General features: G+C 41.7%; 1 protein-coding gene across 6 annotated transcripts in view; it reads left to right on the top strand.

The window, feature by feature from the left end:
• The first annotated feature begins 4,786 nt into the window (after positions 1–4,786).
• LOC108175368 (EGF-like and EMI domain-containing protein 1) overlaps positions 4,787–18,326 on the top strand; it is a 710,453-nt gene continuing 696,913 nt past the window's right edge. For 4 of the 6 annotated variants that reach the window (XM_089330996.1, XM_089330997.1, XM_089330999.1 and 1 more), the window contains exon 1: positions 4,787–5,191. In XM_089330996.1, the coding sequence (XP_089187122.1) occupies positions 5,103–5,191 (89 nt within the window). In that variant the 5' untranslated portion in view covers positions 4,787–5,102. The remainder of the gene's footprint in view (positions 5,192–18,326) is intronic. The other 2 variants (XM_089330998.1, XM_051818765.3) reach the window with 1 other exon arrangement.

Here is an 18,326-nt window from a genome sequence, read left to right as displayed (position 1 = left end):
ACACTAAGCAAAATAAGCCAGTCATAACAGGCCAAATACTGTATGATTTTATCCACATGAAGTATCTAAAATAATCAACACAGAAACAAGACTAGAGTAGTGGCTGACAGGGGGCAGGATTAAAGGGGAAGGGACAAACAATTTAATGTGTATAGTGTTTCAGTTTTGCAAAATAATGATTTCCAGAGATACGTTGCACAAAAATGTGAACAAACTCACGTTTAATGCTACCGAACTGTATATTTAAACATGGTTAAGATAAGAGCTGTCGTTGTGGCATCTCATAATGGAGCACAGGTTTCAGTCCTGGCTGCTCCGCTTCCTATCCAGTTCCCTGTTAATGTGCTTGGGGAAGCAGCAGCAGACGGCCCAAGTGCCCAGGGGACCCAGGAGAGTTCCAGGCTCCGGGTGTCTGCCTGTCCCAGCACCGGCCATTGTGGTCACCTAGGGAGTGAACCAACAGATAGATCTCTCTCTCTCTCTCTCTTTATCTCCATCTCTCCCAGTCTCTCCATTTTTCTCTGTAATCCTGCCTTTCAAATAAATAAATCTTTAAAATAAAAAGAAAATGGTTATAATTACAAACTTAATGTTATTGTACTTATACATCATACACCAAAAAAAGGTGTTAACTGTGCAAGGTAAAAATTTCAAAAAAGCACAAGTCAAATGTATAACTGGGCTAATCTGCTAATTGTATTCTAATAAATACATGTAATTTGGGATCTGTTAATTCTGTTGCAATTTACATCTAGTTGGTCAGCCTTTACAACCAGCAAGTATTGAAATAGTAAGAAATTATGTATAAATCACAAGACAGATATCTTAAGAATTTTATGTTGAGTTATCTTTTGAGAGAGAAAGAGGGAGGGAGGGAGGAGAGTGAGAGAAAGAAGGGTTTGTAGGAACAAAATTTAGCAGCAGATGAAACTAAAGCAAAAATGATTATTCACATTTGGTTTGACAATCACAGTTGGTTCCTGGGTGAATTTCATTCTATTTTGCTTGACATCAAGATTTCGATGTACATGGCTCATTAGTGCTTGTAGGCACTTCTATAATGGCAAAAATTTATTACACTTTCAGGTGACAGAGGCTGTCCTTTGAAGAATTGCTTTCTGACCTCCTCCTCTTTCAACCCACAGCACCTGCCGAATGAAGTGGCCTGCTCTCTTTTTCTGTCCCCATTTAGACACTGGAAGTTTTTGTGTGCAGAAGGAGAGCAGGGCTGAAAAGCTTTGGCAGGAAGGTTTTTGCAGCAGGCTGCCTGTCGAACTGCATGGATCAACAGTTTTTCAATTAGAAGAAGATAGACGAGAAGATAAAGTATTCGGTGACTGCGAAGCTTCAAGCAGCAGCTGAGGAAGATTTTGAGAACATCTGGTCGGAATCTATTTCTTTTTAGGTAAGCATTCCTTTTTTACAACCAGCATACATAAAGCATGAAATTGGCTTACCCCACCTCCTCCTAACAAGAAAGAAGCTCGTTGGATTTATTACTCCTTTGATGCGAGTCTCGAGGGAGACTCGCATGGCATGTGGCATGCCCAGTGGAAGTCCTCCCCAGATCTTTTGGACTCCTCTCAGAGAGAACATTTGTCTGGTGTATCAAACTCATTTTTAAGAACCTATCTAAGATGACAGTTTAAAAAGATCATTCACAAATATGGATCCTATTCAGGATGTTTCCAGTTTTTGTGCCATAAAATTTATGCCTGAGAAGGGATGTTATTGACACAAAAATTCTCCTGCTCTAAATTTTTAAAAATTGATTATTTTGTATCTTGATCATTCTTTTCTTTAGCTGATTTGAAAATTTCCTTCACTTTGTGTAATATTTGCAGAATTGTTTTTGTCCATATCTGGCATCATCTGTGTGTTCATAGCATCGCAATGCCACCAAGCCACAAGATTCATGCTACTTCCCTGTTTTACACATGTAGCAAAACCAACCAACCAAACCAGGAATAATAAAATTGCATGCGTATACTGTGAAAGAGCAGATGAATTCAAATAAAGGTTCTGTAGTTCATGGCAAAATTTAAATGCTTACACTGGAAAAGCATATTTTATTTAGTGATGACTGCTTGCGTGGCATTATGTTCATATTATCACCCATATTAGAATAATTTGAAATCTACCTCACTTTATGAAATATACACTAGTCATAATTAGCCTGTCACATCCAAAGTGCTTTAAATGTTTATAGTAAAACGTACTTTCAAACTAATGTACATAAAAAGACATTTTTCTAACTGGTGGTTTTTAGTGCATTGATGCACTTCCCATGTAGCTAAACTGTTCTTTATTAAACAACCACACAATCAGACAATTCACATACATCCCTGTATTTTTCCATTATTCTTTAGCTCTTAAAATAGTTCTGAGTTTCAGCTGGGGCTCTTACATAAAATGTATCTTTATAATAAATATGGTCTATTGTTTATGGGAGACTTTCTGTAATATAAAAAAGGAAAATGCTTAGAAACTTTGTATATTCCCAGATGGAAAGACATTAGTGGAAGATACAGTCCTGAGAGCCAAGGAAACCTTGGCAAATCACAGGAAATTTCCAACAAAAATTTCATCTACACCAACGTGTATAGGTGTACTGAACATTTTCATCAAAACAATAAAATCAAACTGTATCATAACAAGTTGGAGTGTTTAGATTTTATTCAATAAGATGCACTAGGATTTGAATCAAAGGAGAATTAGTCTTTTCAGCCAGCTATGGCTGTACTTATACCTAGAAGGGGAGAAAAACAGTCCCACCCCATGTCTCAGTGCCCTCAGTTCAGAAACTACCATGATTGTAAACTACCAGTTCCTTTTCCTCTTTTCCACCCCCACAGTGCCCTGCCTGCCTTTGGTCACTTCTCTGTTCATTAGCACCTCACTCAAAGAGCAGCAGAGAGGAAAAAGAAGAGGAGGTGAAATTAAGCAACCAACTTGTTAACAAAGGTGGCAAAGAGGTTTAGAAGTTAGAAGTGAGTTAAAATTAGATCCTAAAGTTATCAATGCCCTGTTCTTATCAGAACTAATTAAGAGTTAGCCAAGTGACAAAGGATCTCTAACCACTGTCACCAGCTCTACCGTCTGTCCTTGGAGAAGGCCTGGTTCATGTGTAATTGGCATTTAGAAAAGGATATCAGAATGAACAAAAGCGTTCAAATAATGATTTCCATCATGCAAATAGCTGTAAATTCTCTTTGTTAAAAGATGTTTGTCAAAAGATAAAGGTACCACCTGGTAATGTATTCATGATTTTTTTTCACTTTAAATTAAACTTCCATAAAAAGCAAAAGAAAAAAAAAGCCTGTATGTCCAACAGAAATAAACAGTGCAGAATAGCATGAAAGCCAAACTGAAAATCAAGAAAGGCGAAGTTGTAGAATGCTTAATTCAGGAGTGGTGTGCACGGTTCTATGTCATCTCCATTTATTGTTGTTGTTGTTATTTCTAGAAAAATCGGAAAAGTTTGCTCCCCAGTCTTTCCTGTCAATGTCCAATTGCTTCTAGTGACAGAAACAGCAGAAAGAACTGTTAGGGGGAACAAAGCCTTAGAGGACTGAAGCTCAGAGCCAGATGGCTAATTCAACTATGAAGAGCAAGAAGGAACCCCAAAGACTTTTTTGGGAAAGATCATTTTAGGGCTCCTAGGACTGAGGCAATCACATGGCACCGCTTTAAGTAATGAGCCCTTGAAGAGCCACTTTTGATAAGTTTAGGAATCCAAGTTGTCCCTCTGCAGAATGATTCATTTTCTGCAATGCTAACCTGCAGATTATGGCTTCGAGCCTGGGCTGTCCTTGTTGGAGGGCACGATGCATCATAGATTTTTATTTTCATGAAACGGGCTCCAGAGGTTTGTGGCCTTTCAGACAGCAGCTGGCGCCGAGCAGAGGCACAGCCTTGGGCCGGGGCTCCTGGCGACCGCGCCGCGCTTGGCTGTGCGTCCTGGGCAGCGCTGGCCAGCGCCACAGCCGGAGTTCCCGTTCCCGAGCGAGACGCTGGTCCCTTCTGGAAGGGCCACGGGGGGAGGGGAGGGCTCGCAACTGGCTGCGCCTCTGTATACTTAGGGGAAAAGGAGCTGCTGGCTTGAAGGAGAGGAGGGGGTAGGTTTGTGAAAGCGTTGGCTCCTCGCAGCAACTCTGGTGCCCACAGGGAGTGAGATGGTGGCCAACAAAAATGAAGGGAGATTATCCCATTTTGGGTAACGAGGATTTCGGGATGAGCCGGCGATGTGTCCTGCAACTGTCGATCTGGCAGGAGATTTGACTGAATCAGCTGCCGTTTGGTGCTCACTTCAAACACATCTCGCCCAGCCTGGTTCCGTGCGACTCCCCAGACCCAGGGTGGGGAGCGAGCGGAGCAAAGGAATCAAAAGTAAGGCTTCTTTGGTCTTTGCTGTGGCAGATGCGCAGCTGGCTGGGCTCTGAGCAGGTTGGTGAGGAGGGGGGTAAGCCAGAGCTGCTTCTCCCCGTTGGCGGGGTTTGGGGTGTGAGTGGGGAGGATGGGAGAAGTGGGGAGGATGGGGGTGGGGAGGAAGGGGTGGGGAGCAGACTTGGGCGGAGTAGTGAGCGAAGCCCCCTGTTTTGCGTGCCAGCCGCCTCCCCAGCGCCGGCGCCCGCGTGGGGAGGAGGGGGCGAGGCGGGCGCGGAGGGTGGGGGGACTCCCAGCAGCGCGTCGAGCTCGTGGTGGCTGCGGGGCTGTCTCTTTAAGCGCTCCGGAGGGGCCGGGGCGGGAGGGCGGAGAGCGCGTTTCCATGGCACCGGGGCTGCGGGGGCTGCGGGGCCGCCCGGCCGAATAGATCGCTGGGTTCCGGGCGCTCCCAGCGGAGCCAGTCCGCGCAGCTCGCCGGCCGCCGCGCTTCGGGCGCTCGTGCGGCCGCTCCTTCCGCACTTCCAGTAGCTCGTGGCGCCCGCGGTGCGGCCGCGCTGCTGCCGCGCCCTCCTCAGCGAGACACACCTCGCCGGCCCCGCGAGCCCCGCGCACCAACTTCTGCCCCGCGAGCCCAACTTCTGCGTGCCGGGGTCGGACTTGCGGATCCCCAGCGGCGCGCAGTCGGGACGGCAGCGGGAGCGGGCGGCCTAGGCAAGATGACTTTGCGCCTGTGGCTCTGGTGCTTCTGCGCTTGGGTGGCCGCCGGCTGGCCGCCGGGAAGCAGCCTTCAGCTCCGCCCGGGCATGTAAGTGGCGCCCGCGTACCCCGGAACGCGTGCCCAGGGCGGGCGCCCCGCTCCGACCCGCCGCCAAGACCGCGGCCGGAACCGTCCCCTCTGGGCAGGGGTGGAGGGATGAGACCGGGCGCGCGTTGCGCCTGGCCCTGAGGGAGCGCGGCGCGAACGCGGTCACCTGCGCGTCCTCGGGGAGCGCCAGCCCAGAGCCGACTCGGTGGCCGGGGCCCTGTGCCTTCCACCTGATACTTTTATGGCGACGGGCAGGTTCTTCCCCCAAGTTTGAGTGTGTGTGTTGCGCGCGCGCGCGTGATGGGTGTGTGTGTGTGTGTATGTGTGTGTGAGAGAGAGAGAGAGAGAGAGAGAGAGAGAGAATTTTCTGCTTAAAAGAGTCATCGACAGTGACAAGTGCCACTTTCTGAAAGGGTTTGCATGCAATCCTGTCGAACACAAGAGTTTCTTCAGTTTTTTCTTTTGAAGACGCAGGGGAGGAGTGGATAATTCCACAGGTTTGGTGAGAGATGCCAAGCGAGGCGCGCTGAAGGGTTAGGGCAAGGACCCGAAGGCGCCCTCTGAGGATGGGGCGCAGGCTCCTCTCCAGGTTAGGGATGGCCGTAGCTAGGCGACCTTCTGTCTCGGTCACCGTGTCAAGCGCAGCCAGGTGCTCTTGGCGAGTCTTTACAAACTGCTCCGTCTCCGCGACTGGCTGCCGAAGTTTTCAGCGAATTCTGTAGCATCAGCGGGATTGTCATCGAAGCGCCTCCGAGAAGCCTTATCCAATTCTGCTTCTCGCTTCTGTTCTTGAGCGGTTATGAATAGACACCAGTCTTTTGAACGTCTGAACATTTTTTTTGCTACTTTGCTACTTCTTTGCTTCATCTTCGCTTTTCTGAAATGTGAATATTTTATAGTGGAAAAATGGCTTAGATAAGTACACAAAGCCATCTAAATCTCTCCTGAGCTTTACTTTTTCTTGTAAGAAAAATACTATTTTTGGGTTCGCCGTACATTTCTATATTTCATCCCTCTCATGTGAGATTCAGTTTACCGCCTGGTTACTGCAAATGCCACTAACTGTAGATCTTGAGGCATGGTCAGGGTGTTGGTGGCAATAAAGAAATTTTTTTTTTGCCTGCATGATTTTTAAACATTTGGCAGAAATGCAAGGAGTTTCTGGGTATGTGATTTCTCTTGAATTGATGTGTCTTGTTTATTTGCAAGAGATTGAATTAGGCTTTAACTCCCCAATTTTTCTCAGAAACGTCTCACTTTAGCCTGTGCATGCATAAGCCTTTACTTCTTAGAATTGCTTTTTTAGCAAGCTTGCCCAGTAGCCACACTCTTACCTTTACAAGTGCTCTTATTAAAGTGGATCTGAGATTGCCCTCTTAGGTAGCCACAGAATCAGCCATGCACACTGAGACTGTATAATCCCTTTGAGGAGGCACTAAGAAATACCAGAGATACACCACTTTTTACATTAATCAACAATTTTACCTCATGTTTCAATATTGACTCTTATTGAAAAGGCTTTAGGGATGACATTGCATTTTTTTCTTTTTTCCGGGAGGCTGCTACTGCAGCTCATTTATTTATCAGGTGAGATGAGACTAGATATTAAAAAAATATACATTCTTGGGTGTTTAATAGAGGTGTTTTCTCCTGGGAGTAATTGAGATCACTCTGATAACTGCTAGTACTTCCTAGAATCTGGATGGGAAAAATTCAGTCTAATTTGTGTTTAGTATTCGCATTAATGATGGTATCTTCAGCAGGAACACTCTTGGGGTTTAGAGCTAGATTTCTGCAGGTGCCTTTGCAGTTGTTAGAGTGGAATGCAACGATGGACACCACTTGGCTTCCACAACCTGTCCACTTATTAAAGAGAATTCTGAGATTTTTATTGACCTCTGAAGTCCATTATCAGTGAGAACAGGCTTCTAATGAGGTGAAGACCACTAATGAGAATGCCTCCTCTTACTGACTGGCACTTATAGGTCATTAACACAGATAAGAGTTTTATGGAGCTGATTTTGTACCTGAGTAGATTTTGGAGTTGGGGTGACAACTCAAAGTAGGAAATGATTGTTCAGCTACCTGCTGGTCACCCTAAATTTAATACACTGCATTTATGGTGTATTCCTAGAAGATAAGCTCATTTTCAAAGGAAGTTTTATTAAGGAAGCAAAAGATGTGTGGCTTATGGATATTCCAATGCTAATTACAGTTGATCTGCCTGATGGCCTTGTCTTATCACATTTAGGAAATTTCAGTTACCTAGAGTTAGGCAGATAAATAAAATCAGTACTTCATAAAGAATATCTAAGTACTAACCACATAGACAGCATTAGAAATCATAGATAATAATTAATGCGTTCAAATTCTTACTTGGATGCTAGGCAAATTTCTAGCTAAATTACATGTATTATTTCATTTAATCCTGGAAATAGCTCTCTTTGAGGTAGGCATTGTTATTCATTTTCTGATGAAGAAAGTGACATGTGTAAGGTTAAATTCAAACTTCAAGAATTCAGAAGATTGAATCCTGGAAGTTTGATTTGAAAGCTGGAGTTCTTAACATATATGGTCCATTAAAGAACACCCAGACGTAGCCTCTTATTCTAAATTCTTTTAATCACTTCCATCTGTTCTCAGTTGGAATAAGACTGGAAGCTAGTGGATTTTGAGAAATCTCTGTGGCCATTTTTGATGGTTGCAGTAACTATAGGTTTCCATTGACATTCGGTGGTTTTGTGGCAGAAAGTTGGGATGCTAATTGTCTTGGCAATGGGTAGGACAATTAGCATACAAGGAAGATTTGATTTCTCCCCTCTTTACAGAGCCTCTTCATAAGAAATTCCTTAGCTTTCTCATGGCTGCAGGTACTTAATTAACAAAATGATGGGCTAGGCTTAAGTGGGAACTGTGTGGCGAAAGGTAGCTTCTGCAAGTGCATTATGAATTGGACAGTTGTAACTGGTGATGGCATTTTGATAAAGGGATATTGAAGAGTTTACTTATGTTAATGGTACTCTGGAAAGGTTTTCTAAAGGATTAAATGGGAGGAAGTAAACTCTCCTCTAGATCTTTCAGACATCAAAGGAAAATGACAGGCTGTAATGCATTCTATTAAAATTTATCCTTTGTGGTACACCTTTGTAAACACTTGCATAATAGTTTTAAGCAACATGATGAAAACTAGTAAACAGAGAAATGTTGTAGATATCATGTGAGGCAGAAGTGAATAAAGGCAAATCCAGGAAGCTCTGAAGATTTCTCTGACACCTGGGGGAATTTTAAGGAGATGTGGTTACTTTATGCCTCTGCAGCCTCCTGAACCCTGGAGGATATTTCAGAACCCATCCCATAAAGCTGATGTCTGATATAGGTAGTTTTGACTTAGAAATCCAAAACATGCCTTGCGTGATGTTGTTCATCCATTAAACATAAAGAACTTGGTTTCACCTCTTCCTCCATAGCTGATATGGACAGTTGAGTCAGAGTGGGAGCGATAGAGGTTTAGATTTTTTATGAAGAATCATTGGATTTAGAAACAGCAAGACAAAAACTCTGTAAGTAATCTGGAATACTGAAGGGGAGCTCTGAATAGTTGTGTACATAGTGACGAAGTGGTCTCTTGTCTCACATAACCATGCCAGGATTTGTGTATGTACTTATTGTTACTTTTAAAATTTTGTTTATTGATTTTTTTTCTTGTGATCAAGCCTAAAATTGAAGTGTCTTAGTCTGTTTGGGGTACCAGAACAAAATACTTTGAGTGGTTTATCAACAGCAAATCTTTACAGCAAACCTTTAGTTCTGGAGGCTGGGTAGGCCAGTCCGGTAGGGTCCATGTCTGTCCTGGTTCACGGTTAACTGTGTCCTCACTTGTTGGAAGGGAAAAATGAACTCCCTTAGGCCTATTTTATAAGGGCATTAGTCCTGTTATTGAGGGCATCACCCTCATGACTTAATCGCCTCCCAAATGTCCCATCTCCTAACACTACTCCGTGGGGGTTAGGCTGCAACTCCTGAATTTTTTTGGGAAACATCCAGCCATTGCATAAGTGAACTAGAAACATCCAGGGCTAATAACAATCCACTTTAAAACTTTATTTTTATATGAGAAAGAGAATTTCCATCTACTAGTTCACTCCCTTTACTCCCCAAATGGCCACAATTGGTGCTGGGCCAGGTTGAAGTCAGGAGCCCAAAACTCAATCCTGGTTTCTCACATGGGTGGCATGGACCCAACTATGTGAACCAGGGTGAACATTGTCAGGAAGCTGGAATCAGGATTGGAGCTGGGAGTCAAACCCAGGCCCTCCAAAATGTGATGCCGTATCCCGAGCGGTGTGTTAATTGCTATGGCAAGTGCCTACCCCAACATTCCACATTTAAGCATGATCAGGGGTATGTCATTTATTTATTAGTGTTTATTAGATCAAGAGAATGTTCTTGCTTCTGAAATCTACCATTTTAAATGAGTGTAACATGCAATGAGGAGGTTGTACATACTCTCTATGGATGAAATGCTGCTTTATGCCATTGGTAATTATTCAAGACTTTAATTCTAACAACAACTGTATGAAGTTAATAACCCTACTGTCTCCTTTTTCCAGGTGCATATTCTGAGGCACAGAGAGGTTACATAACTTGCCTACAGTTTCAGAACTGAGAAATTTGAGAGCCCTGTTCAAAATCACCTTAGTCTGTGGTCTGCCCTGGATGTCTTCTTCCGCCACTCTCAGACTATATGCCCCTCTGATTTTTGTACTTAGTCTGGATCCATTTCCTTATATTTGGTGATAGCTGCTCTTTCTCCTGCTTCACCAAATAGATCCAATCCACTGCTCTGTTGGTTTCAGCTGTCAACTCAAATCTCTATTTTGTTAATGGAATTGAAATTATATTATATGAATTTTCCCAGTGTCTCAATCCCGTGCTTTATCATTTTTTCCATGTCTTTAATTCTCTTCGAGCTTCTGTGTCTCATGGAAATATCTTTCTCATTTCTGTTTTAAGGAGTGAAAACCCTTTCCCTGTATGCTTTGTATCATCTTTTAAATATTTTTCTCTATCAGTCGTTTCTTTTCTTCTTTTTTCTTTCTTTTCCCTTTCCCTTTCCTTTCTCTTTCCTTCTTTCCTTCCTTCCTCCTTCCTTCTTCCTCTCCCTCTGCTCTCCTCTCCTTTCCTTTTCCTTTTTTCCTTCCTTAACTTTTTCCTTTCCGTAGCTTTATTTTTCCTTTTCTCCCAAATGTAACCGACTCTGCCTTTCTACGAGTCTCTGTGGTGTGTGTCTACAGCACATCTTAGATATGCACAGATCTGTCTTGACCTTGCTGCTTCTCCTCTCCTTCTACAGTTTGTCAAGAATGGCTTATTGATGCTACTTCCTTTCGTGTCATTAATCATTGAACCCATGGCAGTATGGTCCCTGGTGGTAAACTTTCTTCCCAGAAGCTAACTTCCTTTAACAACTTTCCCTACCCTCATTTTCCTGTAGCACTTGACATTACTGACTATTCTTATTTTCCACACTTTTCCTTAGTATGCTTAGTATCATCTGTAGTTCTCCTCCTTCTTCACTGGTTCCTGCCCCCTTCTGCTACCTGCTGTCTTCCTCATTTCTTTACCTATTTATAAGATTTTCTTTCTCCCTTTCTTTTTTTTGTTCCACTGGGTTCCATCACATGCTATAGTCCTATAGGACCCGATCTTTATATCCAGACCCAGTCTCTTCGGAGCTACAGCCTTGCATCTCCCACTTTTGATTTTTCACTTCCATGAGTCTCAGACTCAGCGGCCTATTGGCTATCTTTAGTAATCATTATCTCCTTCTACATCTGCTTCTCAGGGAGTATACCTATCTCCCCCTTTGTCCTATTTGAAGTCTGTAACTGACACTTTTCTCTAGTTTACCTCCTAATTAGAGTATGATCTTTAGGTAACATGATTGTAAAAAGCCTTTGTATATGATATGATCAGCTGGATAAATATAGGAGAATATTCGTATTCTTATCTTTTGCCAAATCCTATAAATACCAGCTATGAAACACCTCTTGAATTAGTTCATATTTATGTTGGCAGCACTTTAAATCCAGTGATTTTTTTATTCATAGACTATTACAGTGATTTCTTGGTTCATCTTTTCTTTCATATTCTCCCCAGTCTATATATTTATATTATACATACCATTTAATTTTTTCAAGGTTTGTTTATAAAACAAATATGCAGTAACATGAATTCCTTTCTCAAAAACTCTGGTTATCCATGGAATAAAGTTGAAGCGTCAGGATATTATTTAAATAGCACTTATTATATCCCAGGAGCTATTTAAGCACTTTACATATTTTAACTCATTAATCCTCACAAAAGCCATCTTCCAGTCACTTTCCAAGGTTCATTAGCAGGAAGCTGGATTGGAAGTAGAGAAGCTGGTTGGTGAACTCAAAAGGCTTCCGTAGCCTTGGCAACTCATGACAAGAGCCTAGGGTGATTACTGATGCCATAAACAAGAGTGTCAATTTGTTAAGTCAACAACAGGAGTCACTGTGCACTTACTTCTCATGTAGGATCTCTGTCCTTAATGTGCCGTACATTGTGATTTAATGCTATAACTAACTAGTACTCAAACAGTATTTTTCACTTTGTGTTTCTGTGTGGGTGCAAACTGTTGAAATCTTTACTTAATATATGCTAAACTGATCTTCTGTATATAAAGATAATTGAAAATGAATCTTGATGTGAATGGAAGGGGAGAGGGAGAGGGAAAGGGGAGGGTTGCCGGTGGGAGGGAAGTTATGGGGGGGGCCATTGTAATCCAAAAGCTGTACTTTGGAAATTTATATTCATTAAATAAAAGTTAAAAAAAAAAAAGGAAGTAGAGAAGCTGGGACTCAAACCGGTAACTGTGGGATGCTGGCTCTTTAGGTGGGGGCTTAACCTCCTACAACACAGTGCCAACTTCTGTTTTGTTTCTTAAGTTTCCTTTTAGCTCCCCTTTCCTAGTTAAGACCTGGGAAGTGACAAAGATTTTTATTATACTTAGAAGACAGCTGCTGGTGGAAGACAAGAGATTCCCGGGCTGAAGATGAATGCCTTTATCGTCCTTTAGTCCATAGCAGACAGTGTGAACTTTCTGTTTACCTCAGCTTCCCTTGCTTCTTCCTGTCCCCTAAATTGTACAGAGGAAGTGAAGAGTGGCCCAAATGGGTCCTGTGCACACAGTAAGCTGGTTTCACAGCTGAGGAACCTAGAGCGTGCACAGCCTTCAATCTTACATGGAGCCTGCTAGCAAACCTGCACTTTTGTCCTTAGAGGTAGAATCATCCTTGTCATCCTGCTCAGGAAACACCTCTGCCCTCAGCCCTGGAAGGAGATACTTTCTCCATCTTCCATGGCTCTTTGTCACACAAACTTCCTTCTGGAAGAAATCTGTCATGGTTCTTCATAAGACTTGCAGAGAGGCAGGAGACCCTGAGGAATTGCCTCCCGATATCCCTGACATTTTCCTGTCCAATTTTAGCAGCACAGTTTTTGCTAAGGCTGAAATCTAGTTGTGTTCTTTTTTGTTGAACCTGGTACAAGGTTTTCCCATATTTTTTAAATGGTAGGAGCATGTTGGAATAGAGGAACACAGATTTTGTGAGCTTACCAAAGGGCCTGTGTTCAAGACCCAAGTATCTCTTTTCTCCACTGACACTGAAATCAAATCAGTTATCCAGTTGCTTAGTACACAGTGGATTAATTTTCTTGTTACTTCATTTCAATAATGTTTTTTCAGTGCGAGGTACTTTGTTAGGTGTTGGGGATACCCAAGAGGGTAAGGTGCTGCTCTTTAAGCAATTCATAGACATATGGGGAACTCACAAACAGACCAGGTCATATCTGTATTAGTTCATTACTGTAACAAAATACCTGGGGCTGAGTAACTTTACAAACAAAACAGCCTTATTTTGGCTCACAGTCTGGCCACATCTGATGATGGCCCTTTTGTTGGCATATTATGAACATTGTGCAAGGTATCACATGGAAATGTAGGAAGTGTGTACATGGCCTTCTGGTATCTCTCCTCTTAAAAAGCTGCCAAAATCGATCATGGGGGCTCCACCCAAGGACCTTCTCTAATCCTAATCAACTCCAAAAGGCCCCACCTCTGAGTATCCTAGTTGGATTGAATTTCCACCCTCTCACAATGAGGATTAAGTTTCAACATGAAGCCTTGGGAGCAGGGGTAGAAATGTAACCCAGCTTTGTGGGCGGGGTGGGAAGGGGCGCAGGGAAAAGAACACAGAACCTCACAGTAGATTTTCTTTTCTTTTTTTTTTTTTACATATCTTATTTATTTATTTGAGAGGTAGAGTTATAGACAGTGAGAGGGAGAGACAGAGACAAAGGTCTTCCTTCCATTGGTTCACTCCCCAAATGGCTGCAACTGCCGGAGCTGTGCCCATCTGAAGCCAGGAGCCAGGTGCTTCTTCCTGGTCTCCCATGCGGGTGCAAGGGCCAAAAGACTTGGGCCATCTTCTACTGCTTTCCCAGGCCACAGCAGAGAGATGGATTGGAAGAGGAGTAGCTGGCACTTGAACCGGCGCCCATATGGGATGCTGGGCCACCCAGGTGGAGAATTAACCTAGTGTGCCATGGTGCCAGCCCCACAGTAGGTTTTCAAGAGTGTTTATCTTAAGCAGATTCTAGAGTTTAGATGGAAGATAAAGGTAGTGATAGTGGTGTTAGTTTCCAGTTGATGAAAAAAGTATGTGCAAGAAGAGGCAAGATCTTCCCTTTTAAGAAAACCATAAAGCATTTTTGTTACAGTATGTCTGAGGAAGGAATGTGTTTGAGGCTGAAGTAAAAGCTGAATCTAGAGCAGTTGAGAAGGGACAGTCTGGGAAGGAATCTTGTATATAAAGCTGAAAACTTTCGACTTTGTGATGGAACCATTGGGAAACCCCGAAGAGGCTGACTCAGAGTAGCAGAATAACCTACCCAGATCTGTGTCTTTGAGTCAAGAATGGTCTGGAAGGGGATGAAGCCAGAGGCAGGCAGGGGATGCAGTCGAGAGGTTCTGTCAGTAGTCCAAGGAGAAGTAGAGTGAGCTTTTTGAACAAAGGATGAGTTCAACATTGACCTTGTGAGCATTAATGTGTTGTGTGATCTCAGTTGGAGACGTGCTAAGATCTGAAGCTCAGGAGAGTGGTCTGGGCTTGAGCTATATTTGGATATTCAAATAGTGGGAATCAAGTATATATAAAAAGAAGAAAAGGTTAGTGAGGAAGGAAAACTGGAAATTATATGAGAGGAGGACAGGGGAGAAAGGACCTAAGGAGGTGATTAAGAAGGAAAGGAGTAGTAAATTTAGTGTTGGCTGCAAGGAAGTTAACTAAAGTAGGAACTTGTCAAGTAGACAGTGCCACTGTTGAAAAAGCAACCAACTTGGAACTGCCTAGACAGACTTAATTGCAAAAATGTACTAATTGAACACTTAACTCTCACAGCTGTCACTTTTGCTCATGGTGTCAAGTGGAAATTCCTGTAAAGTGGCCTCATATGTTGACTGGCTGTGTTTTTGCTTGACTAAACATTTACTCTGTATCTGCCATCATTCTCATCCTTGCCATTTCCGTGGCCAGAATAGACAGTAGAAAGAACTTCCTGAATATTATTCCAGCAGAAAAAATTCTAGATGGGGCACAATTCATGATCCACATATAAACATCAGGGCATTTTCCTTAGTTCTTCAGAGATTGTAGAGAGGAGCTTATCATCAGTTATTGTGTTTGTTGTAGGATAGTCACATATTGTAAAGGAGTTAGACTAAAGTAATACTGTCATTAAAAAAAGGAGAAATAGAATTCATGAAAGGAAATAATGTTAAATGAGAGTGGAGGCTTTAGAGAGTGTGGAAGGATTGGGAACAGAGGAGCATTCATTATGAGGAGAGGGCAGAGTGTCTCCTGGGGATGATGGACACTGCAGATCGCTGGCGTCGCCATCACTGTGCCCCGCACATGTGCATCTGTACCCTTGGTGGGATATCCTACGGTTCTTAAATCACTGCACACTTTACTGCCATGAGGCCTTTGCTCTCAGTACATTCTCTCCTCCTCTGTCTCTTCCAGGCCAATCTTTTTGGCTCAGCACAAAAGTCACCTATTCCACAAGTACTTCTAAGCCCCTTAGAGAGGATTAATTGCATGTTTGTCAGTCTTAACAATCTAAACTGGCATTTTTATTTGACATAGGTATCTGGAGATTTCTAGTTTCTTTAAAGAAATATATTTGATAACCATGTGATAACAATGAGGGAGTGTTTGGAATTAGTAAAGACATTTCCAGATGACTCATTATAAAATCAGCTCCTTTTATATAAATTATGTGAGTTGTCAACTGGTGATCTGGAAAATGTTTTCTGTCACTCTTCAGTGGATGGTTTTCTGTGGTGTTTAATGTTCCTCCTTACTGATATGGCTAATTGAGAATTGACAGTAATTCTGAGCTTTAGTGGGTTTTGCTCGTGAGGGAACAGGCAATCCCAGGAGACTTGAGGCTTGGCTTCTTTGAATTATGAGAAAACTAATTTTCATGGTGTAGTGTAGTAGATGCAAACCAGGAGAAAAATCTGCCTAACTTTGAATAGTTCTTCATTTCAGGAGCTCAGAGCACTAATATCTAGTTGCAAGACCTGCAGACTTGTGTTACACTATGAAGGGTTTATTTTATAAACAAAAGTATGTGAGGCTTTAATGTACAGCATGGTGACTAGGTATGTATGTAACAATATTTTATTATGTACTTGACATTTTCTGAGAATAGATCTTGGAAATTTCCACCAAATACTCATTTCACAATCTTATGGTTATCAAAATTTATTTAAATTTATATAATTTTATTTGTCAATTGTATTTCAGTAAAACTGGAAAAATATATGTAATAATAAAATAATAGTCAAATTATATTGCTTCTTTATTTATTATGGAGTTTAGGCAAATTTTGGCTATCCCAGTTTACAAAGTCCAAAAGATAAGAAAACAGTTCTCAGCATGAATAAACTGGGAATTCATCTTAACATAAAAAATTTATTTTCCAACGCATTTCACGGTTTACTCATGCTGAGAACCACTTCTTATCTTTTGAACTTTTGAACTCTCTGTGTATCAGGATGAGCAAAAATGAACATAGGCTTCTTTTAAATGTACCAGAATATCACATGTAAAATAAAACAAGTAGAAACTCTAGACACAGCAATACACATTGACCAATTATGTGATAACAGCATAGTATTTGCATTGGGCTCCAGGCATATATATGCAATACTGAAATGAGTTTTTATATAGGGAATATCATAGGCACCAGTCATTGAAAGTTATGCTTTACATCTCTTGCAAGCAAATCTTTCTTGAAGTCAACTGACAGAAACAAGTCTAGGGCAGGAAACAACTCAGTCAGCATTCTCCTTTCATAAATCTATTTACAGTAGAAGCTCCATTAACATTTTAATTGTTTCACAGTGAAAGTTGCTCTCAGTGCCACTCTTAAAGGACTCAAGTTCATTAAAATTTAAGGGACCAGAGAGTTCATATTATATTCTAATGACCTGGTGATGGTTGTAAAGGCTCTAAATGTTTTTTCCTTTCTTTCTTTTCTTTTTTTTTTTTTTTTGGTTCATTGAGCCACTGAGGGATTCTTAGTAACTGAATATGCTTGAAGATGGGCCATTGCCTTTGTCTCCCTTCTAACATATCAGAAAGCTGTCTCCCTTTTCTCTTTTATCTGAACATGAGGGTCTGTTAAAGTCTCCTTCGGCACTTCCTTACTATTTCTACAGCTAGATTCCAATTTTATTAATGGCAAAGCATGAGCCCAATAATTATTAAATTACAATTAGTCACTGACAATCTGCTTTCGATCTGTGTTTCTTTACTCTCATGTATTAACTTCTACCCTAATAAAAAACATCTACACCAAACCCAAGTTAATCAGAAGCTTTGGGAGCTCTTGTTCTGGTTGGGCTACAGTTTAGCTGGTGAGGTGATGACACCCTCCACTGTCTAGTTGTTCCTTGGTTTATGTACCACAGTATTGTTTTGGTTCGAAGATACATGTAGATCCAGGGCCAACTAGCCTTAAAATATGTCCCTAATTATATTTTATTTGAGTACTCAACATCAGTTACTTAAATTTTGGGGAATATCTGCTCAAGATAGTAGTTGTTTTGATTAGGTCCAGTTTATGTTAAGTCCTCCATGATAATAGTTGAAAGATCTTTTTTTCTCTAAAGAACATTTCTCATTGATAATAAAGAAGCTCTATCATATGATTAGAGGAGAAAAATATTTGGTTTTCTATGGAAAAATTGAGATGGAGAGAGCTGAAGACTAACAACTAATTGACCCAAACACCTTACACTATCAAAGTAAATTAAAAGCTAATAAGACTCAAGATTGCTCACTACTAATTGTTATTTGGGGGCTATGAAACTATTTTTAATCCCAGCATTTGGGATTAAATAAGATACAGATTACACAAAAATACACGGGAAGTATGTGTTCACTTGCCCTTTTTAAATTATAATTATTTTTTGCATTGTCAAACCTGAAGAGTGAGGTGAAATATGTTTGGTTGTCAGTTTCTGAAAGTGTTCCCTGTGGATCTGCCCACAGTGTACATTCAGCTTCCAGGTGCTCACTTTGCCTTTAAGAAAAATGTAGCTTTGTACTTATGGCCAGGCTTTGGTTGCTGGTTGCAAATACTGATAAGAGCAGATTGGAGGGTGTCTTACTCCAAGGTGGTGGTTTAACAGGCCAAATCTGCACTAAAGGCTCTTGAAGGTTTTTTTTGTTTGTTTGTTTTTGTTTTTGTTTTGTTTTGTTTGCTTGTTTTAGGGGATGCATACTTAAGTTTCACCATCTTTATATTTTCCCAGTTTTTAATAATATTAAACAGGATAGAGGTGAGCACTGTGGCTCAGTGGGTTAAACTGCTGCTTGTAGTGTCCTCATCCCATATTGGAGTGCCTGTTCAAGTTCTGGCTGTTCTGTGTTTCTGATTCAGTATCCCACTAATATGCACCTTGGGAGGCAGCAGGTGATGGCCATTCATGTGGGATACATGGATAAAGTGCCTGGCTCCTGGCCTTGGTCTG

This window comes from Oryctolagus cuniculus, chromosome 4 (genome assembly GCF_051225735.1).
Source record: "Oryctolagus cuniculus isolate XC-2025 breed Fujian yellow rabbit chromosome 4, ASM5122573v1, whole genome shotgun sequence".
Taxonomy (NCBI): Eukaryota; Metazoa; Chordata; class Mammalia; order Lagomorpha; family Leporidae; genus Oryctolagus; species Oryctolagus cuniculus.
The sequence above is the reverse complement of the archived record's forward strand: the minus strand, read 5'-3'. Positions and strand labels throughout refer to the sequence as shown.